The sequence below is a fragment of the Talpa occidentalis genome, unplaced genomic scaffold (assembly GCF_014898055.3).
Source record: "Talpa occidentalis isolate TD23 unplaced genomic scaffold, MPIMG_talOcc4v2.1 talOcc4.5, whole genome shotgun sequence".
Classification (NCBI taxonomy): Eukaryota; Metazoa; Chordata; class Mammalia; order Eulipotyphla; family Talpidae; genus Talpa; species Talpa occidentalis.
In genome coordinates, this window is record NW_023604861.1 from 10,977,484 (window position 1) to 11,004,669 (window position 27,186).

General features: G+C 39.7%; 1 protein-coding gene across 1 annotated transcript in view; it reads right to left on the reverse strand.

The window, feature by feature from the left end:
• The window catches only part of GPC6 (glypican 6), a 1,034,236-nt gene that overhangs the window by 81,342 nt on the left and 925,708 nt on the right, over positions 1-27,186 (reverse strand). Inside the window, exons 5-6 of the mRNA XM_054701721.1 lie at positions 21,246-21,376; positions 3,509-3,652 (exon numbers count right to left, since the gene is read on the reverse strand). Of these exons, the coding sequence (XP_054557696.1) occupies positions 3,509-3,652; positions 21,246-21,376 (275 nt within the window). The remainder of the gene's footprint in view (positions 1-3,508; positions 3,653-21,245; positions 21,377-27,186) is intronic.

Genomic DNA, 27,186 nt, shown 5'->3' on the forward strand with positions numbered 1-27,186 from the left:
ACCTCTGGAGCTTTAGTCTAAAATAAGTAACAGTGGGCTGGGACAGAAAGGGTCAGTGTTGGGTTGGTTACAGGAAAGACTTGGTGGAAATGGTCAGTAAACCAAAATGTTGATGGCATTCATATTTTCAGCAAGTCATGGCTGCTGGCAAGAGGGATGTGATGAGCCTGCTTTCCATCAGCAATTGAATGTGGATTTATATGTTCATTCATTATTGGATAATAAAAATAACTTTAGTGTAGTATGTCTGAAAGCTACGGAGTACCTACCCTGATTTTTATGCCTGAAGGACTTTAGAAAAACACATGGAAATAGATCCCAGGAATAGCTCAGAATCCTCAAATTCCTTATAAATACAGAGGTAAAAGATGAAATGGATGTATTTTTCATTTTACTTTGTGTTCAATTTTTCAAAAATGAAGTTTTAACAGCAATTTAACCAACTTGGGGTTAAGAGGTTTATTTCTACAAGAAAGCCCGTAATTACCAGGTCATATGAAAAATAACTTTACAATAACTGATATAAGGTCATTTACGATAGAGCTCAACAGATAATACCACAGGGACTGATTTTAAATGGTAGGAAGGGGAAGCACCTTTAGGAGAGACGTATGCTTGAGTTATTTTCAGTTTGAAGAATGGGGTGGGGTGGCTGAGATATTCTTTTGATGCTGTCCTTTGAAACATTGCTCTGTATTGAAACACTTAGAGAAATTAAGTGCAGTCTTTCCCTTTGTCTTCCTTGCATGCGGCACATGCTTCTTATAAATATTCAGGAAACATCTTTTTTGGGGGGAAATTAAAACAGGAGTAGGTATGTTGAGCTGGTTTACAAACCATTCAAGTTGGCTGTAATGTTCGGGATACCAGCAACGGGAGCTCAGCCTTGCCTGTCTGGGTAAGGCAAAGGCTTCACCTTACTGCTACTCAGAACTCTGAACCCTCAAAGGGAAGGAAGCCTCTGGGAGAGCCAGCGGCTGTGGAGTAGATTCTGATGTTAGCTTCAGATCGAACTTGGGTCTCTCAAGAAAAATGTTGTGTAATTCCTTTTGATGTAAAAGAGGTCCTTGCTCCTAGGGGCTAGGGAAGGAGCTCCAGGTAGGTTTGTGACTGGCTGTGAATAACCGATTGCTAATTCTTACAATTTGGGGCGGAATCAGGATTTAATTAAAAAAGAAATTGATGCCACCACCATTCTCCTTTACAGAACTTGAAGCCACACCTCTGAGGAAAGAAATATGACATGCTGTCAGAGCACATTTGAGAATAAAATTGGCATTAAATTTCTCTGCTCTGATTCTGGATTCTTTTTTTTTTTTTTTTTTTTTGTGGGACCCTCGCCAGTGGCCGGGGAACAAACTGGTGCTGCAGAGGCTGAGGGCAGCCTTGCAGCCTAGTGCTCAACTGCTGCACCACCAGGGGAGGTCCTCTGATTCTGGATTCTTATGAGCTGAATCCAGTCTGTGATTTTCATTTATTTATTTTTTTAACTGAGAATCATATGATTAACTATTACTAGTTCTTTTCAGAAAAAAATTGATACAAGTATTTTGGGGGCTGGATCAAAGATTCTAAATGGTCTGTTTGTCTTTTAAGACCTTTATAATTAGGATTTGTCTTTTAAGACCTTTATAATTAGGATATATTGAAGCTCACCAATAAAGTTCCTTGGCAAAAGGCTCAAGTTCCAATTCTCCTGTCTTTCAGATTTTAAGCATCATGTGAATTTTTCAGTGTTAAAATTTTATTTCATTTATGCTAAATTGCATAAATACTGTTGTCCTGAGAAAAAGATTTTCTTGTTCAACTTTCCCTATGTGTCTCTCTGTGTGTGTCTCTTGTTTCAAAAAGGAAAGAGATGAACTTATAGTCATAGAAATTGTTATATTGTTTAAATTCTATGCAATTTTAACTAAGTGCATTAATGTCCCCCAATTGTTTTTAAATTTCCTTTTACTGTGGTAAGGACATTTAACATAAGATCTGTCCTCTTAACAGGTTTTTAAGTGCATAATGCAGTATTGTTCTTTTAGACATGATGGTACAGAGCAGAGCTCTAGAATTTATTCATCTTGCAGTGCCTCAATTCTTAAATGCGAGTTTATGAAAACTCTGAAAAGTGAATAGTTGCAATAACTAAGTCAGAGGCAACAAAAATGGGCGGAAAAGAGGGATAGTGGACCAATACTCTGTGCAGCTTAAAAGAATCTTGACATACAAAGGCATTTGCAAAGTAAAAACCCAAACTATGAATTCTAATGAAGTTACCATTAAAAAACCAACAACAAAAATCAACTCGCTATTTGGTGGAATCTAGTTACTTAAAAGAAAAAGGTGACTAACTTAAAACTTTTTCTAAAACAATGAAAAGATAGTAGCTATCAAGAAAAAAGTTGAAGCAATTACCTAGATGGTTCTTTTTTCAAACCTACACTAGAAGGGGTGTTTTCATTGCTAAAAAAAGTAATAAATTTATAATATGATTTAATGGTTAATGATTCCATTTATTCCTTACTGGCACTTCCTGGGCAGACCTTTTTTCCTGTAAGCACATTTAATATTTTTTTTAGAGAGAAATGCGGATAGGTACTAACTTCTATGTCAAACTCAACCAATTTAAACTCATGATATTAAGATATTCTCTAAAACAATAAAGTAATTTATAACAGTGACTAACAGAAGCATTTTTATAACTAGAAATATTCAAAATCTGAGTTTATATGACATAATCAGATGTGGTTCAAGTGTTTTAGAATCATAAGGTTTTATCTGCTAATTTTACATCAAGATAATTGGCAAACCAATATTAACAGCACTAACAATTACAGGTATATAAATTGTTTATAGTACTATAATTTGCATTGGAAGTAATCAAGCAGTACTTCTCTGAAATTACGAGCTTTTAATTTTTTATAGCAAAACGTGATGCTTAGCACACATTAAAACTTGCATTAACTATGTTTATGGGTGTATTCTCCAAGTAAATTGTTTTGATGATAGATACCATTCAGTCCTCCAAAGAGCAACCAGTTCTAGAATGACAACCTTTTAAAGATATGCAGAAAAGAAAAATTGGTAGCGACATGGATAGGGGTGTCTGGTCTAAGTTTTTCAAACAAAAAACTTTCCATACAGAAGTCATCAGAAAGTTATACTGAATCATAATTGAAAAACTGACCATATGAATAAGAAATATGTTATTGTAATTGTATCTCTAGAAGACAGAGTAACTTGTCTTCAGATTAATATTTCAGAAGACATATGAAGTAAAAAATTTGCCCACTGCCTGAGTGGATTCAGTGATAAGATTTCCTAAATCATCTCATTCGTGACCTAAAGGGAAGAGCTCATTACTTTTCAATATTCCTATTAAGACTAGGCACAGAGATTAGAAGGAGATGACTTTCACAACCAACTTTGTCAGACGCCCATCACATCCCCTGAAGGTTGAGCTTGCTGACAGAAAGCTGCCCCCACCTCGTGATCACAAAAATTCCAGACAACTCACCAGCCGGTCCAAGCTCGTTCCTGCAGCTGTCGTGGGTCTCTCCTCGGGATTGTATGGCCTGAAACGTGTATTAAAATTTTCAGGAGCCGAGCGTGCAGATCTGAGGGCTGGAGCTGGTTTGGGTTGGCCACATCCCTGGAAGACCTGGAAAAGTCATTGAAAAGTGAAGCAAGTGACACAGGAACTTCTTCCTCAGATCATGACATGAAAGGATATGATGTGATGACTTGGTATTTTTTCATGGAACCTTAAGGGCCAATAAGATCTAAGGCTGAAATTTAAACAAATGCAGCCGCGCAGGTAACACAGGAATCACCCAGACAGATCAGGAGTGACTTTTTCCATGTCCTGACTCTTACTTGTGGGCTTGCCTAGTCCCCCAAAGTAGTTTGCAACCTGAACATCAGAATGTCCCCCTTCTGCAGGCTGGGGCAGAGCTGCAAAGGTTTTGCCTCCACGCACCTTCCCAGCTGAGGCTAGACAAGGCGGGGTGAAGCTCTCTTGTTGAGCGCTTATGCTGAAAACCAAGAGTCCTTTTGTGGTTTATGTCGTGTCATATTTCCCTCATTTTTGTGCTTTTACTTGGCGATTTCCCTGTTTAAATGGTCCCCTATGCCCAGCTCTGAAGAGCTTTCTAGAGCTCTGAAGCACGAGAGGGCAGTGGGATGTGCCTTATGGAGCAAACCTGTGCTAGATAAGCTCTGTTCAGGTGTGTTTCTCAAGCCCGCGGCCATTAGGTCGATGTTAATGAATCCACGGTAGACATTAAGGAAGTTGTCTTTAAGGAGAAACACACACAAAGCGAGGTGACGTATTGATTAGTTGATGAAAATGTGACTAAAAGCTGGCAGGCGCCCGACCTTGTATTCCCTTAAGAGCAATGACTCAGTATTCGCTGATTCAGTGTTTGTGGTGACTTTATGGACCTCTGACAAATAATGAGAATTAACTGTATTAAAAATAGAAATTGAAATCCTTCGTAGAATCACTCCAGGATCACAGAAATGTTGTCACAGACATTTTCATGCACTTGAATTTGGTATTCAATAAACATCCTTTCGGGACTCTTGTTATCATGACAAATATATTTCATGTATAGCATCGAAGGCCAAATAACCTGAGTGACTCCCCTTTGAATAATGAAAACCCCGACTGCAAGAATTCTTTGAGAACATTCTCCTGAGCAATGGTGTGGATTTAAATAGGACAAGCAAATGTGAATGGAAGCCATATAATGACAGTTTCTCTCTAATTTTGTTGTTGACAGCTGTTCATGTCACAATTAGGGTTGCTATGGGAAATCAAACATTTTATTGTAATGATCTTAGGGACTGAGCTGCCAGATTTTTTCCTTAGTGGTTTCCCTGAGGGTAGTGGGGGGACTTCTTTTGCTTCATATTCTCCACTGGTTATCGAGATAATTCCTTTGCCAGAATTACAGGAAACACAGTCACCTCTTCGGGAAGTTTTGATGAAGGTTAACTTTATGTTAACCTTTGCTACGAGGGAGATGACCTGAACCCTAGAGAGTTTTTTTTTTTAACCAGACTTTTCGGGATTACTTATGTCAACTCTTCTTTAAGCATGTGTATGCTTATTTTACTTTTTATTTTTTTTTAGTGGGGAACTTTTATTCTTTTTTTTTTTTAAAAAGATTTATTTATTTATGCATACAAGAGCTGTGGTATAGGCCAGAGGTGTGGGGGGTGAGAGGATCCACCAGAGACAGAGTGGGGAGCAGAACAGGCAGAATGACCAAAGTACACTGCTGAGGGGAGCAGTGGGCGAGTCAGGAGAGGTCTGCTGTTCCCTGTGGGTAGCTCCCTGGCCAGGGATTGAACTAGTGTTGCAGTGGCTGCGGATAGCTTCATAGGTTGCATATTAACCCTTGCGCCACCAGGGAGGCCCGGAACTTTTATTCTTGCAGTTTTATACCAGGAAGTCAACATTTCATTTGATAATAACTCCATTGTTCAAAACTGATTTATAAAAAAATCCTTAAATTGTACGCCAATATTCATGACTCCAAATTTTAGCACGCTCATTCAAGGTGGAAGAAAATGATTAATTATTAAGTTCCACAGACAGCACAGTCCCACTGGCATAACATTTAATCTGAAGCTCTACACCACAGGTTCGAGTTTAGAACACACTCCTTCTGGTTTTGCTCTTTGATTCTGCTGTTTACCTCTAAAATAAGCAATTTTTATCAGGCATATTATGGGATTGCACTGAAGTATGCAGAAAGCTCACGAGAGCCATTCCCAATGATAAATCCCATTTTCAGACACAATTCATTTCGCTTCACCATTACAGCTAATTTCTCCTTTGTTGTATTCAGAAGTTCTCCCTCGACCCAACATTTCACGGGGCAGGAGCTCTTTGTCTTAGCATTCTTCAAGATTGGTCTTAGCACACTGTCAATTATTCTCGCTCACAATTTCCAAAGTTGATGGTGTAAACTAGTGTGATCCAGAGCACGGGCTTTTTCACCTCCCAGCGGCCTGTTCCTGGCAGAAGCAGGACATTAACATTTCAGAGCTCCAGGGTTTTGTTGAGTGTGCTATTCTGAATTGCTTGGAAAATGACAGCTGATTTTTAAAAAGGATTAAGCCCAAGGCAAAACAACATTAATGGCTTTGCTGGGATTTCTTGAAGCTGGCACTAAAAGAGTTAACAGACCTCCTTAATTTGCCCTTTGGGAACAGTCTGGTTCCTTGGTTTAAGTTAAATCAAAGGAACAAGAAATGCCCTGAAAGATACTGTTGCTCTAGGGGACATTTCATCATAACAGAAAAACTTATGTCATGTTTGATTTATTTTGGTGGTGGTGGTGGGGAGTGGAGAGGGTAGGTGTTAATTTTAACAACAGAAATAGGCAAAATAAGGTAGTTTCAGGTTTGGATTTTGAAGGTGGCTTCAGTGAAGAAATTATGGGCTCTATGATCTAAGGGAGGAAAACAATAACTTCTAATTATTATGGAAACAACAGCACAATGAGATGGACACTTGCAGAATAATCTGTTACAATATGAATCTTGAAGGTCTTTAAGCAGAGATTCTATTGTCTCTGTAGACAAAGGGGATTGTCCTAGGAGACCTTTAAAGTAGATGGGCCAATCCTGGGGATCAAGAACCACTTTTCAGAATTTTGTAAAACCTCACGGGAACCATTGTAAAGAAGACCAGAGCAGCAACTCTTCCTGTCTGCCTGGCGTAGTATAATCCCCCACATGATTCCCAGAGAGAATATTTCTTAAATAACCTCTCTCCATCACATCACTGAAATGACCTACAAAGTGAAAATGGATCATTTCATGTTTAACGCAGGCCGTTGGTCAGCTAGACAAAATATTTTCGAAACACAGGGTTCATGGAATGGATGACAGAAGCAACTGTCGTGCAGAACAACTGGATGATCCCAGTGTCTAGAAGTAAGTACTTGATAAAAATCAACTAATTACATCACCGTTGGCTCTGTTCTTTCTATAAGTTTTGGTTTCTGAGTGAGACGATTTAAAGGCAAAAAAGTCTGGGCTGCTGTTTCTTAAATATTTTCCACAAAATATTATTTCCAGGGACTGTTAATGCTATTATAAAAGCCACAGATTCCATGTGCCATAGTTCAATTAGGGCTTTTCGAGGACTTCACCATGTCAGCCTGTGTTCTGACTTGTCAAAAGGTAGGGAGGGCATTGGTGGTGTTTCCTAAAATGATCTGGCCACAATTTTCCTGGAAGGTTTTCACAAGACTAGTCACTCACTCTGGAATATTCTGTGAAGGTTCTTTAACTGGCCAAGAGGAGAAGTGAATCAGACGTAATTACATTTGCTTAGAGGTATTTATAAAGCCATTCCAACACCTACTGCCTTTAATTCGAGAGAAGAAATATTATTTTAAGACACTCAAGGTCTCTTTACTACAGGACAGAAGTTTGTAGAGGACAGAGCTGCAGGCAAAGTCACCTTATTGTGGAACCAATGATTAGCTCTACTCCTTGAAGAACTAGAATCAGTTTTTACCTCCTGCCTGTCTCTCTCCTAGGGATGTTGAAAGGGATAATTAGATAATTCAAAAAGGTATTTGGAAGTTCCAATGTAGACAGATGCTACAGATGTACAAAGGCATTATCTTTCCCACTTAGCTGACTTGAAAAACCTCTGGATTTAGGGAAGATAACTGCCTCATGAATCTTCATTCTTAAGAGGATTACTAAGATAATGTCTCAGAAAGATGTGGGCATCCCAACATGAAAGAAACTGACATTAAAGATAATGCTGAAAGAAGGGACATTTTAGCATTTTAAAAGAAGGGGGGGGTATGTTGATAAGCAGTTTACTAAATACAAGTATTTTTCCTTTAAGAACATCACAGTATCTTAACATTTTCCCCTTAAACAAACTAACAGCCTATGCACTTTTTCAGAGGCAGACACCTATATATATATGTTTTCTTTTTCTTTTGCAGGTTAATTACACATTCACAGAAGTCATTACTGACAGCCAGAGAAACAAAGGCTGAAGCTCAATCCTGTCTCTGCTCTGTTTTTTTTAAGAAAAATTCTATTTTCTCAATGGGTTCTTATTATGGTAGAAAAATGTTGCTATTCCCATATATGCTAGGAAAGTTACAAACATAATTCTAGTCTTTTATGTTAAATATAGGTGATAATTAAGATTAGCTAGACAGAACAGCATTTGGTGTTTTGAGAACATGCCATATTTTATTTACTTATTAGACTTTAATTGATATTACAGTGCTAATGAAAGAACAACTTGTTAGATGACCACTTGGGGAATTCAAATCTATCTTGTTTGTTCCCAAGGAAACAAAAGCTATCATACCTGCAATGGCTTGCATATATTTTACACAATTATGGCCATTATTTTCTCAAGAGAAAGGTCATGAACAAGAGTCAAACAGCTTGAAGTATTAGCTTTGTTCTTTCTCCTTACACCTGTGTGATCTTGGAGTAACATGGTCTCCCAATTCTCAAGGCTGTTGTGAAGATGGAGAGACCTGATGCTTAGAAAAGACACCAAAAATGAAACATAAGGAGGTATTATTAATTTAAATGAAGTAGCCTTTAGTTAAACAGAATAACAAGTAAATTCAAATTTATGGAGTACGCAGGTGACACATGAATAATTTAAGCTCTATGAAGAAGAAAATCTTACATATTTTGTTCATCACTATTTCCAGAATCTGTATGAGTTTCTGGTGTATAATATAGTTTAAAAATAACTGGAATGAAAGATTATGAAGAAATCTTTAGTTGTAATTTTGCTCTTTTGCAAACCTATGTTGAAGGCAATTAGGTAGATTTCTGTAATGAGAAAGAAAAGATAGGAAAGGAAACAGAATGAAGACTAAAGGAACATATACGATCACAAAGACTCAGTTCTCTTCAAAATCAAAGGTTAACTCTTCCACCTTAGGGTTCTGAGGATACAGTGAATCATCCATCCATGCAACAATATCATTTCCTATGTCCCTTACTCCATTTACTGGGCGATCAACAAAGCCAAATCAGCAAGTTTGTTTATTTTTTCTTTTTTACTTAAGTCTACTTATTTATTTTATTTTATATATATTTTTACAGCATTCTTCATTTTTATACAAGGTATGCTTTGTCATCTCGGGTATAGACCCCATAAAATTCCCACCACCAATGCACCTGTGCACCATCGCCATAGCCCCTTGTGCTCTTCCCGCCCGCCCCTCTTTTGATCCAGCTCCCTCCTCCTCCCCTGCAGAATGTCTCTGTTCATAGTTGCCTGTTGATATTGATTTTAAATTATTATAATTACTCCCCTTCCACCTTCCCCCCAATCTCTTATTTGGAGCCTCTACATTCCTCCTATAAGTGAGACCATCAGGTATTTTTCTTTTTCTTTCTGGCTTATTTTGCTCCATCCATGAACAACTGTTTAAACTGATAACAGAATGGAAATATTCTGTCTCTTGGCCATCTGATGATAGCTACTCACAGAGCACTTTGTAGATAAAATTGTGAGGCTTGACCCTTCGGTGGTGGTCGAACCAAGAGTCAGGGGTTCCAGAGATAACTGGGCTCATGTCTCAGACAACGGCTGTTTCTTGTGTTAAGGCGGAAGACACCTAGGGCTGTTTGCACAAAACCCCTTTCTGACCTCCCCATCCTGTCTCTCGTGGTTCAGCTTCAGCAAAGAGTTTAGCACTTTTTCAAAATGGAAGTGAAATGTGAAGATGGAAATTGGGGGTGCTGGGAGCTGTCCACATATCATCAGTAAATTGATGGGAATGAGTTAAAATATTAAAAACCATTTCCTGAAGGGTAGGAGCCAGAGAAGCTCTGTTGTCATTGTCACTGGAACGAGGTGGTACTGGCACCAAGGGGCCTCATTTCACACATTTCCCCCCCACCCTCTCCGTGCCTAAAAGCAGACTGCTCATATCCTAAGATGTGTTTTCCTGAATGTAAACCTAAGACATTTTAAGAATGGCTTCTCTCCATAGCTATAAAATCACAATATGCATCATGCAAACATTTGAAATACTGAGCTTTCAAAATTTTTTATTTTTTGACTTTTGCTAGTTTGCCAACTTTCTACAGCTCGCCTTTCTAAGAAAACAGGTTTTCCTCCTCATGACTCAGGAGAGTCCCCCCTCTTCTCTCACTTCTTTCTTCTCCACCCTTCTTTCTCTGATTTATGCTTTTCTTGCCTTAAAGATTGATTACAATGGCCCCTTGGCCAAGTTCTCTGGCAAACTCTAAATCCCTGGATGGGATCAGGAGTCTGTGAGAAGATTTCTGGGTTATACTGAATCAAGTCAAGTCATCAGTTTTAGTTTTGGCTGCTTTTCCTTGGCTTCAATTTTCAAAAGCCAGCTACCGTGTCAGTTTTAAGGTTTAAAAAATTTACTCCCGATGCTTATGCAGCTTGCTTCCAGAATATGTATCAGATATGTCCCAAACTTCTTAAAATTGTTTCTTCCATAAAAGCAAATTCTTTCCTTTTGCTTGAGAAGGTTTTTTATTTTCCTTGAAGGTTTTGCATTCCTTAAACAGCAGAACACCTTGATATTTCCCCCCAAGGGAAGAGTTACAAGGAACTAGACAAAGCATATTTTGGGAGTGGAGAGAAAGAAATCCTAATCCCCCCCAATGTCTGACTAAATCATTACTTCACATGCTCTTCGTAAACTTAAAGATATTCTTTAAGATGACGCTACAGAATTTACAAAATCATGTATATTTCATCAGCCTGGCTCTGCGTCATTCACTCATTCCACCATTTAACACCACTGAGTATCATAATGGCCAGACTCAGGTACTGGACACGTCCCTGCTTTCAACAAGGACGAGAAATCAGGCAATCACAATAGGATGCGAGAGGTGTGATGAGAACACCCTTGCAGGGCAACCAGTCCAGACTGGAGAGGCAGAAAAAGCTTCCTAGGAGACCAGTGTGAGCTGGGATGGCTCTTCCTGGTTACGAGACACATTTTCAATTTTTAGGACTTTTGCAAGCTGGCTGTTAAACATAGTGATGATTAAAAATTAAATTCCACAAACATAAAGTTAACAAATTCTATTTTTAAAAGGTAATATATATGCAAAACTCATTACTTCCTAATTATTTTACGATTACCTTGCTCGTGAGGTTACTTTTGCCACCTGTGTCTGCACAGGGGGAGAAGCATCAGGGGAGACAGCTTGGTGTTCAGTGACATCATGGCAGTAGCTTGAAATCATCACTGGGGGTGCATTTACACCGTAGAGATGGGTCATTGGTACAAATCAGCATGTTTTCTACAAAAGAGGACTGGATGTGCCAACATTTGCCAGTAGATCAGCACATCTTGCCCGGGCAGTGAAACAGAACATGGCTGGCAGATGGTGTATATTGGGGGTGTGGGGATGCAGAGGGTGGAAAAATGTCCCAGGATAAGGAATTGTGCAGGAGCTAGAAATAAGAGCGTAGCTCTCTGAGCAACAGAGTCAAGGCTACTTGTGTGTTTTGCCTTTCCAGGGGGTCTCTTACCTTCTACGTTGAAATTTCTACTAAGATCCACGTTCATAAACACTACCACCTCCATGGCACACAGGGCTGTGCTCTGCAGAGAATCAGCGTTCCAGAAACTCTGGCTTTAGTTTAGGGTGGGGAGTGTGGGGCACCGTGGGCTGAAGGTGCAAGCTAAGACTACGTCATGCAGGACCCATGTTTGGGTTTTACTCTGATGGCAACTGGGAACACGGAGGATATAGCAGGCAGGGAGCAGCATGAGTACATTTGCAGTTTGAGCCACTTTGGGATTTTGGCTCCTTTGTGAAGAGTGGATTGGAGTGTGGCAAAACCAGAGGCAGGAAATTAACTAGGAAGCTATAATCCATGTGTCAGATGATAGATTTAGGGGAGTTTCTGGGGGGGTGGAGTAAAACACATTTGGAAAGACTATTTCACAGGCTTCCTTGTGGATCAATTAGGAGGAGGAAGTTCAGGATTTATCCTGCTTTCTGGATCGAGACCCCTGGGGAAGGAAAGGGCTGTGGATGAGCTCAGTCTGGGACAGGGGTAGTGACATGGCAGGTGGAGGTGTGCTGCAGACAGCTGGATAAACAGGTGTGATTAGAATAATCTGAGCTAAAGAGAGATTATGGAGTTCATATTAGCAAGCACAGAAATTTTGTCCAAGGCAGTCCAAATTTTCTACAAAAGAATTCTTTTTGACATCCACACCCATGAATCCCATATTTTAAAAACATTTTTTTTTTCCTGGCTAACAGATTACATGCACAGGTGACCCTTGAAAAGCACAGGTTTGAACTATGTGGGTTCATTTGGATTTTCTTATAAAGGGGTGATGTCGATTTATAGTAACTATAAGTACAGTAGGGTATTGTATATGTGTTTTCTCTTCTTTAGGTTTTCTTAATAACATTTTCTTTTCTCTAACTTACTTTATTGCAGGATATAGTCTATAATGCTCCTAACATATAAAATACATGTTGACTATGTTATCAGTAAGGCTTCTGGTCAATAGCTTCCTATTAACAGTTGAGTGTTGAGGTGAGTCAGACACTCTGTGTGCATTTCCAACTGTGTGGTAGTCAGCATCCAGAGGCCCCTGCATTGTTTAGGGTCAACTGTATTAATAAGATGCTATTGATTTTTCACTTTGTCAGGTATCTAAGCTATTTGGCAGCTGTGTAAGATATATTCTGGGAAAATGAGGAGGTGAAATGAAAGAGATGTGTAAAATATGCATAGAGACCCATATAGAATTCAAAATTTGCTGGCAGAGGAAGTTGTTGTAAACACACAGAGGTAGCTTCTTCACATGTTTAAATATAGGTTGGCTGGGGCAATAACTCTATCATAATCACACCGGATTGCATATTTCTGAGTAGAAGAGAAATGCTTAGAGCTGGATAATTGTGTATTTGTGAGGCTGGGCAACAGCCACTGAAATTCTTCTAACATGATAATCTGCTCCCCATGGACAGTATGTTTCTAATGAGTTCTTCTCTGGAAGGCAGGGGGAGTTTGGAAGACTTTCCGGAGACCAATAGGTTGTTCCTAAGAACACACTGCATGTTAAAATCTGAATTGAATTTCATTTGCCCATTCTTGAGTAAACTGCATTAAATGTAACCATCTTATCTCCTGCCCTGAAGTGAAAGTGAAAGCAAATCTTAAGATAAATCTCCAAAGGGTAGTGATAATCAGGAGTTTCCCTTTATCATCAAAAGGAGGAAAAAAATTTTTATCTCTTTTACATGGAAGGAAATTTAAAGCTACTTTGCTTTGGATGCATTTCCAGAAATGCATTATAAGCATTTTTCTTAAACCTTTATTTTACTTTATAAAAAAATGTGTCTTTCCCTTCCCTCCATGTGAAATATCTGGCTCTGTTATCCAGGGATGTTAAAACAGGAATGGAACATAGTCTTGCTTTCTGTACTGAAATGAAGAAATCAAATAAAAGATGTTTCAAGGTCACTGTTTCTTGGTGGAAAATTAAAAGTGAACTTTGAAATTCAAATAACAGGAAAACATTCTGAATCTGGAAATTGTTCTTTCCTTTTATACACAAAACTAAAGAAGAAACGGAACGTCTAACTTTATATATCAGATGGCCATTTACTTTTTCCTCTGTGATAGTGAGGAAGAGACCAACCCCTTGCCAAAGGATGAGGTCAATTATTCCCCTAGTGGACGAATAATGTGATACCAGGCAGAGCCTAGGGCTCCTTTAAAGCCCACTGCGAGGCTGGCCTTGCTGATGCTGACAGAGCAGAAGAAGCAGGGTGTACACTGGGGTCTCTACCTGCTCCTCTCTCCCCTTGAGTCTGCTTTCTTCTAAAAGTCTTGCTCACGAGACATTCATTCAGAGCCAAGTCTTGCAATACCACAGGCCAGGTGACTGTCCTGCGAGGGAATTCTCTGCCATTGAAAATGAAACAGGCACGAGTGGATTTAAAAGCAGTGTGTATATATCAGACTCTCCTCTGGTGGTAGATGCTGAAGATGAGCTCATAGACCATAAAGGATGAGACAAAAACATACTAATGACGCCTTTAGCATTTACATAGACATTATCACAGACATTGTAATAATAAGCTATTAAAACGCTTTGCTTTTCTGAATGATTTGGATTTGACATAGTCCATGCTAAGTCCCTTGTATATATTATTTTTCTACCAAATGACGCTATGAGGAGGTGCTGTTGGGGAAAGGAAGTCCTGAGCTAATTCCATGCTGACTTTGTGGACTCCACCCCAACTCCAGACTAAAGCCATCAGGACATTGGGAAAGACAAATCCCATCTCCATCAAAGGGAAGGTGGCTGGGACCTGAGGGTGGAGTTAAGCAGCCAGGTTTGGTATAAAGACCAGACACGTGTGCCTTGGGGTGGCTCGCTATCGCTCGCCTCCTGGCTTCACGGCTCCTGGCTGGCGGCCAGCTCTCAGAGTGCCATTTGGGATTCCTAATCGGCGGATCGGGTAGGACTCATTTAAAACTTTGTCTCCCACTTTTCTCCCAGAGCTGTACATTTCCTCATTTCCCCTTCCCTTGTAAATAAACCTTTTATTAACCTTTCAAGTGTGCCTGCAGTAGAGCATTGGTAAGTCCTTTTAAGCGCGTGGGTGAGGACCCACAGTCAGGCACCCCGTTTTGTATCGGGGCTGCCCTGTAACAGTTCTATTAGCATCCTCACTTTTTTTTTTTTTTTTTGTGGGACCCTCGCCGGTGATTGAACTAGCGCTGCAGAGGCTGCGGGCAGCCTCGCAACCCAGTGCTCAACTGCTGTGCCACCAGGAGGGGCCCAGAATCCTCACTTTTAATGGGAGTTAAATGAGTGTATGCAGAATTTTTTAAGACAGAGAAATAATTTTTCCCAAGTCACACTACTAGTGAGAAAAATAGATTGCATTTTGCCTTGATGTCAAAATCTGATCTGGTAACCGCTACGCTATTTTAAAGACTACTAGGCTAACTTCAAGTATATTTTCAAATATTTCCTATGCCTTATCTTTGAAGTCTCTCTGGAATTTTACTTTCATTTTCTAATTTATCTCAGCCAAATGTTTTCTTCCTCCAGGTGTAAAAATATACGTGAGGATGGCTGTGGAAAATAAGAATGAGACGATGAAGCTATAGGTCTGGAATAGCTTAAAATCCCAGGGAAAAGTAAGCAAGCACACAGATAACCACAGCACAGGGGTAATTCTCACTAATTAAGTAGGGTACACATGACACAGGGATCCAAAGAAAGCAAGACAAATGCTCTTGGAATAAATTCTAAACAATGTTCTTATGTCTGAAAGTATGTATGTCCCGGATGAACCGCTAATACATTATTTATACCTGAATGCTTTGAAAGGAAAAGATTCAGAGAAAAGAGTAATATCTGAATGCTAGTCTATGAAACCTAATAATGAGCCAAGATAATGTTCGTGAAACTGTAATCAGTTAGAGCTGGAAACAGGACATTTAGATCAACCTCTCTTTTTACAGATGAGGAAACTAAGACCCACTGGCTAGAGGCAGAAATTATTACATTCTCTTTTCTATTCTCTTAGTTTTTTTTTTTTTTTTCCCTCTATCTTCATTTGAGCTGTAGATTCAGAAAGAATTGTCTGGAGAAAATTAAGTACCTGAAGGCCATCCTGCTTTTGGTAATGGGTTCTACCCTCGTCTGTAATAAGTATTAATTGAATGGATGGTCTCAATTGGAATTTAATAAGTCTTCCTCCTTAATTTAGATTATATCTGACAAACCAATCTTTTCCTGGATTAGGTCTAAAATTATTCCTAATATACTTGAATTATATCTAGTGAGATCAGTTTCATCTTCTCTGATAGGATGGGAAGGAGATTATCAACACACTGAAATTCACAGGCGGGAACTCAGCACATTCTGGTCTTCCTTCCCTTGGGTGCTTTGCACAAATCTGCAGAGCTCTGATCTCCTTGGATTTGGGTGGGTCATGGAATTGGTAGCCTTGCTATCTTAGATGGGGACTGTGAAGCTGGTGAATATAATAAGCTTGGTGGGGCTTGAAGAACTAGCAGCCTGCATGTCTTACCACGAAGTCCCCACAGAGTGAGGCAGGCAGCAGCCCTCCTTGGATGGTGGCTTATCTCGTCCTGGTGGAAGATGCTTACTGAGGAAACAGTGGCATGCTGGAGAGATTTATTTTTTTAAAAATATATTTTTCATTATTGGTTTGCAGCACTGTTAGTTTTTTTGAAGTATAGGCTCTCCCTCCTCAGGTATAGTCCCCGTAGCACACCCACCACCAAGATACTCACAGTCCTCCACCAGAGTCCCTCAACTGCCTCTCCACCCTGTTCTTAGGTCCTCCTAACCCCCCACTGGATGCCTCAGCTCAACGGTCAGCTTTCAAAGCTTGGTTTTAAAATTTGTCTTTGTCTGACCCTTTGTTTGGTTTCTCTATATCCCACATATAAGCAACACCATCCAGTATTATCTTTCTCCTTCCGGCTTATTTTGCTTAGCATAATCGCCTCCAGCAATCTACTTCTTTCAATCAGAAAGTTCTGAGCTTCAATTTCAACTCTGCCCCTTGTTAGTTGCATGACCTCAGGCTTCCCACTGAATCTCTGTAAAGGTAAAACGTTTTACCTTTAAAACAAGGAAATGAATGCTTTACAAAATTGTAGTGAGGATTTGAAATGAATATATAGGACACCGAGAAAGGGAATGACAGGGAGCAGAAAATTGTTTTGTCCCTGCTGTATTCCTCATGTCTGATGCATGGCAGGGTGTTTATTGAATGAATGCAGGAGTTGCTCAGCCAATGGCAGCTTGTCATTGTTGCCAGGTGATTATTTTTCCAGAAAGGAAGCAAGAAAAGTTTTAATATGGTTTTAAAATATATATAACATTTATATTATTGTATACTATTATCTAGCCATATTGTAACAGGGTGGTCTCCAGGAAAAGGGGAGGTTCCAAGTTCCCTGTCCCATCCAAGGAAGGGTGGAGCTGAGCAGGGAGGAGGAGAAGCTGGAGAGGAGACTGGGGAAGGAAGGAAGCAGGATGGTGCCAGAAGGAGACCTGGTGGAGGCCCATGGAGTGAGAGACATGTGAAGAAGCTGCACTTGCTTCTTGGACTTGAACTGGGTGAAACAGAGGTGGGTAAGAGACCAGTGGGAGGTTGACAATGGCAGCTTTTATCTTGATTTTGATATTTCTCCTTCTGTCCCAGATGTGCTGGGCCACTTCTGTCCCTTTACTGTGGGTCCCCGCCAGGAGGGGCCTTAGCCCTGTGGCAGACTTTCAGGCCTCAGTGGCCCTAGTTTGGGCTAATCCTGTTTGGCTGGGCATTTACCCATGAGGGGATGGGTCACACTGAGTGCTTAATTTGGTAACTTATTCTTTTCCTACTCTATTGCACACTAAGTGTATTAAAATTCCCTTCTATTGAAGGTCTTATGCATTACAGAATGTTTGGTCTTGATGTGGCGGACGGCAGAACCTATTTAGAGTGCAGGTTGGGGGTTCTGGGGTGTCCCTCATCCTGCCCTGTAACAATGATATATGAATCTTGTATACATATATATCATATGAATATTGTAGAAAAGATAAACAAATTAAGAGTTCGGGAAGTGTGCTCCAATGATATTCCTAAACATTGTACCATGACTATACAACTCTGTATAACTGACATATTTTTTTGACAAGATTGTGAGTGTGCTTTACCCCCAATAGCTTAGCTGTGGACTAAAAATGAGAGGAAAACAGATCTGACAATACCTACAAAAGCACATCTAAGACAAGATTGGAGCTTGAACATACAAAATGAGAGTAAATTTTTCCATGAGCTTGTGCATCTCCCTCATTCAGGATCTTAATGATTAGGTACAAAAGGTTGGCTGTTCCCTCCTAGAGACAGAATGACAACTACTGCGTTAGGGGAGGGAAATGTCATCTCTGAAATCGTGGTTTGTTTATCTTTTGCCTTCAGATAGAAGGGAGAAAAATGTGGGCTTTCTTATTTTATACTCTTAACCCTCTAGGACAGGTTAGAAGTAATGAATAACAGAGCTAGCTAAGAGAAGCATTTCACTAGAATTTTGTAAGATGGGAAGTACTAGGTAGAGGGAACCAGACAAACAGGGACCTTAAATCCTCCTGCCACAGACAACTGTGTTTTCTTACCTTCTCTGGCTGGTTTTACTGAAGGCTACTGAACTTTCTTGTACAGCAGATTTTGACTGAACCCCACCCTTGCATGAGACTGGCAGAGTGTGCAGCCCCATCATTAAAATGTAGTGACTAGCCAGGTCAACTCTGGAATCGGCTACTCCTTCAAGTACAGGAGACCTTTGTAAGTTCTCTAACTTTTCTAAGTCTTAGTTTCCTTACCTGGAAAAGAAGGAGGAAGATCTACCTGATCACAAGCATAGTTACAAATACTGCATTAACAAGAACCATGTCAAGCATACCCTGGCAGCAAGACTCAGCAAATATGAGTTGGAAAAATTATTGCTTTTCTGAAAGAAGGTCTGGTTATGTGTTCTACTGGTAACTGCTACATAAAGCAAATGGTTTTCTAAGGAGAAGTTGCTGTTCATATCCGGAAGTAACATGTCATTTTAATTTGTAAGCTTTACAACTCTCAGGAAGTCGGTCCCCAATTAGGAAATAGTTACCTGTCATCCAAAGCTTGCTTGTTAGAAATTAATGAAGTGTCTGGTTATGCAAATATTCCAGGGGAAGTTTGGAAATCTAGAACTTCTTACTGTATGAGACTGTATGAAATGAGTAAAGCTTCTTTGGAAAAAGAAAAAAAAAAAATGCAGCCATCCACTTCTTAGCAAGCATGCAGAATTTAGATTAGAGTTCAAGCAAATTTCATAGATGTGGCTTCTATGGAAAATGAAACCATGTATTTGCAAATTCCACTCTTGATGAAATAAAAACTTCTTCAGACCATAACTATCTCATCAGCAAATCCTGTTGGTGTTTGCTGTTAAATGGATCCAAATTTCAACCACTTTTTACCTCTCTACTACAGTAAAGTCTGGTTTTGGTCCTGTCTCTGCCCTCTTCCAGATCAGAGACTGCCTCCTGCAAAGGCTCCCTGCTCTCCTCTCCTCCCCCCTTCCTTAACTCACTCCATTTCCTTCCCTTATGCTACCAGATACACTTCTCTTTTTGTTGTCATTTTTGCTCATTTAACATCTTTTGTACCTTTATTTATGACCCTCCATAATGTATCCTCATGTGTACTCTGACATGCCCTGTATTGTTTCTACTCTTGATTTTGTACATTTTTTATACAGACATCTGTGTATTTTTTTAAAAGTACATTCCCGGGGCCCCCCCAGTAGCACAGCGTTTGAGCAATGGGCTGTGAAGCTGCCCGCAGCCTCTGCACTGCTAGTTGATCCCTGGCTGCCGGGGCGAGGGTCCCACATGGTGCGCAGACCTCTCCTGCTGCGCCCGCTGCTCCCCTCAGCAGTGTATTTCGTCAGTCTGCCTGTTCTGTTCCCTTCTCTGGCTCTGTTTAATTCTCTCACCCTCCCATGCTTCTTACTGTACCCAGTGCTTGTATAAATAAATAAATCTTAAAAAAAAAATAAAAAATAAGAAACTTAAAAAAAAAAATACATTCCCTATGAGTTGCAAGACTGTTATAAGAGTGGTACAAATTCTAAAAAATTGTCTCATCCACATTCAAGTTAATAAAGAGAATCCATTTTACTTCTTAGAGAATTTTCAACAAAATAACTTGACTCGACCATGTGCACATCCACGCCAAAGGAAACCTCCACTTCTTAAGATGTGTGTGCTGGTTTCAAATCACAGACACTGATTTTTCATGCCTGCTTCTCCGGAGCACTTTGAACATCAGCAAACTGAGCACCTACTCGAGTGCCTGGTTGGGGGTTTGCCACGCAAAAAACAAGCAAAAAACACCTTAAGTCTTTTCTAGGCAATAGATTTGAGAGAAACAGATGATGGCTATTTTTGCACAGGAAAGGCAGAGGCAGCTTTTCATGGAACCCCCACATGTGTTATTTGCCCACCAGGAGATGCTTATTTGGAGTATCTTCCTTTTCGCAGGCTACCCAAGCTCATTAAAACCCAGAACAAGGTCTAGGAAACTCTCAGCCCACTCAGCTCCCAAAGTGAGAGAGGAACCCAAATCAGGTTCTTTCTTACCCTACCTCCTACCAGTTCTCTCTGAAAAGCCCAAATCTGCTTTGACTCACACTCAACCAGGGAAAACCAAGACAGATGCCCTGGCTCTGTTTCTGCTGGGCAGTATTCCACCCTCACCTGTCTTCCTCTCCTTGATTATATTTGAAGTCACTTTCACAAAGATTTTTTTTTCATGGAAGAAAGTTAAACATGCATCTCTTTGCCTGACATAGATCTGTGTGAATGACTTTCAATTAAAATGCACTCCGTCACCAGGTTTCAAGGACTGATATAGATTTGGCTGGTGTTTCACGACAGGGAGACTGGTAAAAAGAACAGAGGCGCATTGTGCAGTGTCAAAGTGGGAGAGAAGTCGTGATGAAGGCAGAGACTGGAGACCACTGCACCTTCTCAATTTTGTTGAAGGGGGGTCCTGTTAATCTTCAACTGGGTGGGGACAAATAAAAATTGTGCACCTGGTATTTGTGTTCTGCAGCTGCCCAGCTAGAAGCCTGTCTCATATGATTTATGAAAATGTACTACCCTTTTTTCCTTTTAATGTGCGCTTGACTTCATACAAAGGCACATTTACCCCTGAAGATTCATTAAAGAAGCTCACAGCATAGTCTTAAAAAAGGAAGTCAGAGGGAATGTTTAATTATTTACAATTGAAAATATAGAACATTTGCCTGCTCTCTGCAGCTGAAGATATAATTAGGCGTTACTAGAGAGAGAACAGGGCGAGGGTGTGCCGAGATTTCCAGCATTATAAAGAAAATTCCCCCCAAATTGCTTACAAATGTGAGGGATTAGTCCGTGGACTTGAGTCTCTCTGAAACTTTTTAGCAGCCAATAATTTCTTCATGACTGAGTAGTTGTGAAATAAAAGATTGCTTCCTTTCTCAGTGCCATTTTGCTAGACATTTTTAATGAAGTAGCAAAGTTGTAGCTTGACAGGAAAAGCTCACTGACAACGTATTAGAATTTCTAATCCCAGCCGACATATCTAGTTACTTCATTTTCAGATTACTGCATTTTCCTCATTAGAAGACGTATGACTAATGCAAATACCTTTGCCGACACCTGCATGCTGTTCTCCTGCATGTTCATGATGGCTTCGGAGATCTTGACGTCTATGGGGTCCATGACCGACTCGATGTTGAAAGGTCCTTCCAGTCGCTCGGCCACCAAGAGCATCGCATCTGTGAAAATAAAGATGATTTGAGAACAGGGTGCTCCAGGTTGTTATCCTGGGTTTTGACATTGCCAACACAAGTCAGTCACCCAGATGCTTTATTTGTTTTTATGTAATCCAGAATGGAATGGATGACTAAATCTGAAAGTAGCATTTTATTTCATTTGAAGACTTAAAATGAGTTTACAGGTATAGAACAGAGGCTGAAAATGAGAAAACTCCTTCAAATTTAAAAAGTTGAACATATCGAATGATCCCTTGTGATGTGAAGAAATAGCAACAGCAATATTAGGCCAGGGTTGACTGCATTTCAAATATAGTCTAACCTCTTTTCTTCTGCAGCATGGAGAAATTGAGACGAGTGAAGAAGTGCTAATTTGTGAACTCAGATGCATAAAGCTCAAGCCCCAGCACAAGCATATTCCTGTGTGTGAAGCATTTCTGGGTTTCCCATAAATAACAGCTATGTCCCTACTTTGAGCTTTTATTTACCCAGCATGCCTTCCCGTTCTTGTACTTTGACACCCTTTGGGGTTAAGGAAGAGTCTCTTACTTGGTTTTCGATACCCAGTGCTTATTATGGTGCCTATCACACTGTAAGTTCTCAAAAATTGTCTATGAAATTATACTGAACTGACGTATTCTTGGGAAGCCTTTATTTTCTGGAGGGGATGGTAGTAGGGATATATGGTGACTAGAGCTGTGAGCCAGGAGTTAGCGTTCTGGCCTTGAGCTCCCTTTTAGTCAGTAGGTAAAATGACTATGGGATAAAGTTTTTGAATTTATTGGACCACAGATTGATGTCTGAAAGGGACTGATGATGGGGAGTCTCTGTGCATCTATGGCAAAGGGAATATGCCTATTCTTATGCCTCTGAAAACTGGCTCACGCATGTACTTAGCGTTGTGGGTATAGTTTGGTAAACTACATCTCCACTAGGACTACAGAATAGAACTTTCTGTGAAGATGAGAGAACAGCTATTAAAGTTTGAAATGTGGCTAATGTGACCTAAGAATTCAACTGCTAATAAATTATTTTGCTTTTCATGAATTTACATATAATTTTAAATATCCACTTGAGCCAAGCGGCTACCATACTAGACAGCACAGTGTAGAATTTGAACACATAGACCCAACATACCTCACGAATTTCATTTGTTAAAAGCTTTGTAGGAGCCAATTTTAAAACACTGTCTTTATTTCATGTTTACTACCAAACCCTTACAAAATATAGAATAAAAAAAGGTGAAAAATACACCCAAATTGCTGCTTCCCAGAATAATACTTGAAACAGCTTGGTCTATGTACCCTGTTTTTTTTTTTTTCTTTTGTGCATGAATATTTTAAGCATGCAACTGCAGATATATCATACATATATCATATTATCTGCTTTCCAAATGTAATATATTATTAATGTAACACACTATTTATAGTAGCTGTTTTATAGTATTACTGTGAGGAAACCAAAACATTTTTGTAACTTTTCCAACCATGATCAACCAAAGTCCAAGAGCAAAAATTTTTCAAGGTTATAAGTAGTTATGAATTGGGCATATGAATAAACTTTTAAGACAGAATTTTTTTTAATAAGAAAGGTATGGTCCTGTCTGGAAGCAGAGTCACATTTTTAAAGAGCACCAGACCCTCTAAATAGTCTTAGCTTTTATACTAGCTGGCACTTTTGGCCAGACCCCAGAACTGAGTCCTTTCTTTGCCCTCTGAAGAATGGCCTGGAGTAAAAGATCCAGGCAACACTTAGCACTCGGTTCCCTAATCCCTCAGACCCATCACTCTGTTAGAGAAGCCCTAACAACAAATTTTCTGAGTTTTCCCTTAGAGAACACAGCAGGATCTTACATCATGACTTAAGAAAGGAAGTGAGGGTCACAGAGCTGATTGACTATGGAAGTAGTTATTAATCAAAATAGATCAAAATCAAATCATTAAATACCATTAATATACACCATCTATGGAAACATGATACTATATTTAGAAAAGCATGAATTCTAATTTCTGCAACAGCTCAGATAAGATTGTGCACTAAATGTCTAGATAAAATAGCATGTAGTTACCGATTATAAAAACACACAGGGTTTTGGCAAGAAAGAGAGAAGGCTGATAAAGGGGCATAAAAGATGTTTTTCTGGGCTTACTTGTTTCTTATTACATAGTTAAAAAATAGGTCAGCTGATAGAAGCTTAAATAAACCAATGCAAAAGAAGAAATGTTATCGAGAAGTCCAAAAGTAGAAAAAAAATTTGATGAAAATACCCTTTACCCTCTGCTACCAACATCACTCCCCCCCAAATCCCCACTTTTGTTCTAAGTGTGCACACCAGGAATCCCCAGGGCCACAGAAGGAAAGTAGCTTTTTCCAGATAACTCCTCTAGATATTCACACCCACACTTTAAAGCATCCTTCTGCTAGCGGCTGCCTCTAGGAGTCTAGACAAATTACGGGGGAAGAAATTGTCTCAGAGGAGACCCGGGATCAGATGGTGACTCTTCCTCAGTGTCAGACCCCACGTGGAGAGAGTCTACATGGCCAGGGGAACAGTCAAGGACATTCTCCTTGACCTATTGCCTCCTACCTGCTGCGCAAGTGTGCACACAGGTGTCAGGAGAAGCTCCCTCTGCTCTGGGGCTGAGGTAAGTCGGAACTCTCTCTCCTCCAAATGAAGAAAACACACAGTCCTTCTGCGACACGGGGGCAGTAGCTGGTAAGTTTCTCTGAAACCAATTAAGTCACAACACGGCCATAATTTACCCTGGAGGCTGCCGTCCTGTGCTATCTTAATTATCTCCAGGCTGTTTGTATTTTGAAGTATTTGGAACATTATTTTTAACTGTACTCTTGGAACGGTTATCTATTGCCAATTAAACCCGGGCTGTGGTTGTATGTCAGCTAATGATCCGTGGGTAGTCTCTGCACATATCTTCTGTGTAGTCCAGGTTTTGTTTCTCTCTAAATAAAGATTGTTGCTTTGCTCAAGGTGTATAAATATCTTGGGTTTCTAAATGGAAAATAATATCTAGGTGGATTGAAAATAATTGGTTTCTCAGCAAGGGGATCTGGTGCACACAGATCCATGAAGACGTGGTGTTGGCTCAGCTGGTGTAACAGCTCAAGTCCAAGGGGTGCACTCAAAATGGAGCAGCTGACCCTAGAACATCCCTCATCCCTTCTGCCAGGTGAGTGTGAGGACAGCAAGAAGACTGAACTAAGAAGCTTGTTCTCATCCACATCAAATGTGCTGTCACCTTGATCTTGGATTCCCCAGATTCCAAAACTATGAGAAAAAAATTCTGTTGAAGTGACCCAGAGGATGGCATTTTTGTTATATCAGCTCCAGTAGACTGAGGTGAGTACCCAAAGGGTCAGACACATGAATGAGGCCACTAGGACCTTCCAGAAGAGCTCATTTACCAGGTGATTATGACCTGATGACTCAACTCAACACTGAGTATGCCAGAAGAATCTGCCAGCTGAGCCTTGCCAGAATTTCTGATCTACAGTACTACAGTGTTTTATAAAACTGTGGCTATTCAATTGATTAAATTATATTCTTCCTTGTATAACATCTCCTAGAACAAATATAGTAACTGTTTTATACAATTTGGTGGTTGCACTTGAGAATCTTAGTTACTTTCTGGATGATGTAATTTTCTAGTGATTTTGTGCAATGTAGGAAAAACTTTGTTAATGATATCTGATATTAAATAAGGCATCAATTCTCATTCTGGATGAAATATTTTTCTCTAAATATCCTAACAATGTTTAAAAGAACATAACAAAATAAAATAGGACATTAAAAAGGAAAACCTTTCTAAACTATTATTGCCTGTGTGATGATAAAATTCCAAATGAAGAAATTAAATTTCAATTACTTGAATGCATTATTTATAAAAATAAATAAACTTATCTTGGGGAGAAAACTGTGGCTATTATTTTAAGCTGCTAAATTTGGGGATAATTTATTTCTTAGCAGTAGAAATGGGTAGTGAGATATTATCTCTGTTTGCTGGGTGGTACTGAGTTGAAAACCATTTTGTTGCATGTTTATGCTTCCCTAGGATATAAATATTAAGTGTGATTTTATATGATCAGACATACTCCTTGAGAAAAGGAGATGTAAATTTAGAAATGACTTTGCTGAATTCTCCTGATTTTAAAAAGTGAATAACTTTCAAAATGTTTTGAAGAAGGCAAGAAGGAAAGCCTTCCTTTATAAATGAGGTATCAGTAAGCTTTCCTGAAGCAGGGACTTATAGAAAGTACCCCGAAACTTCAGTTGGGGGTGTGAGTGGGGAGGTGGTGTCCAGCATGGTGCTACAGTTCTGAAAACAACCTTGTATAATTGAAAGTTGTTAAAAGAAGTGACCTTAAGTTTCCTCACCACACACACATTCACACAAGGCAACTATGCGAGATGAAAACCTAACCTTATTGTGAAAATCACTTTGTGATATATAATGTGTCAAATGCACCTGAAACTTATTCAGTGTTATATGTCAATTATATCCCAATAAAGCTGGAAAAATAAGGAAAATTCCATTAAAATCAGCTCAATTTAACATAAAAAGTATTTATTATGTGCCAGGCCCCTCATGATGCCCTCAGGATTGCAGAGGTGGGGGGTTTGTAGACGTCTACATTTGCCAACTCTGTTGTGTTTAGGATCTTTTTGAGTTTAGGATCTTTTTGAAGGTAAACTAGACAAACTTTACAAAGATATGCTCTTTCTTTGACAGAAATTTGAGTTATGATAATACCATATCATTTCAAAGTCCTTATTCAATCTTCTAAATGTGTCCTACTAATAATCTGCTCTTCAAAAAATGAAATGGACCAGTACAATCTGTCTTCTTGTTTGACCAGAATCCCATAGCAGTCTTCTTTGGAGGCTATGCTCACCCTCTCTTACCTTGGCAACACCATGGTTTTAGCCTAACCAAGATGCTTTCCCCCCCACAGAGAAGCTGGCAAAGTAATAAAAAGAAATTGGGTGATTTGAAGAGCACCCTGAAAATTCAATCATTGGCACCCAGTTATTCATTAAGAGAAAAAAAAAAAAAAGCCCAGCTTCGGTGTCTCTGTACAGGCACACAGCATGGATATAATTAAGGGATGCTCTTTTCCACCAGGCTTGCTCGGGTGGGCCTCAGAGACCACCATCCTTTCCCTTCACCCAAATCAATTCATTTAAATGCTTGTGAGATCTTGGACAGCAGCATATTCTGGAGAGACCCAGAAGGAGGGCACAGCTAATGGAGACTCAGGAATACACAACAGCAGCAGGCAGGCATGACGTGAATAACCAGCAAAGGGAACTTAAACTTACCGAGTGAGAAAACTTTTTTTTTAAGATTAAAAAAATTTTTTAAGGCAATTGTATTGTTAAGGCATTTTAACTTTTAGAATTCTGATGAAGAAGACTGCTCAACAGGGGGAGTATTTTCTCCTTTCTGAACTGTTTCTGAATTTCTAATCCCTCTTCCCACTTCTGGCTTTGCTGCTCTGTCATCTCTTCTCTGATGTTGTCAGCAGAGCTGTGTTTTAAAAATGCAAATCTCATTAGGTCAGTGCCTTGCCAGAGAGGTTGACACAGCCTTCAGGATAAAGTCCGAACCTCTTAGCTTGACATAAGAAAGGCCCTTCATAAGCACATCCCTGCCCACTTCAGTAGCCTTGTCTACTACCGCTCCTGCTGCTCTGACTCTACTGGGGGCCCCACTTAGGGCTCCAGCAAAACTCTTCAAATGACATTGAAGTTGTTACCAGGTCCTCTCCACAAACCATCCATCCTGACATTAATG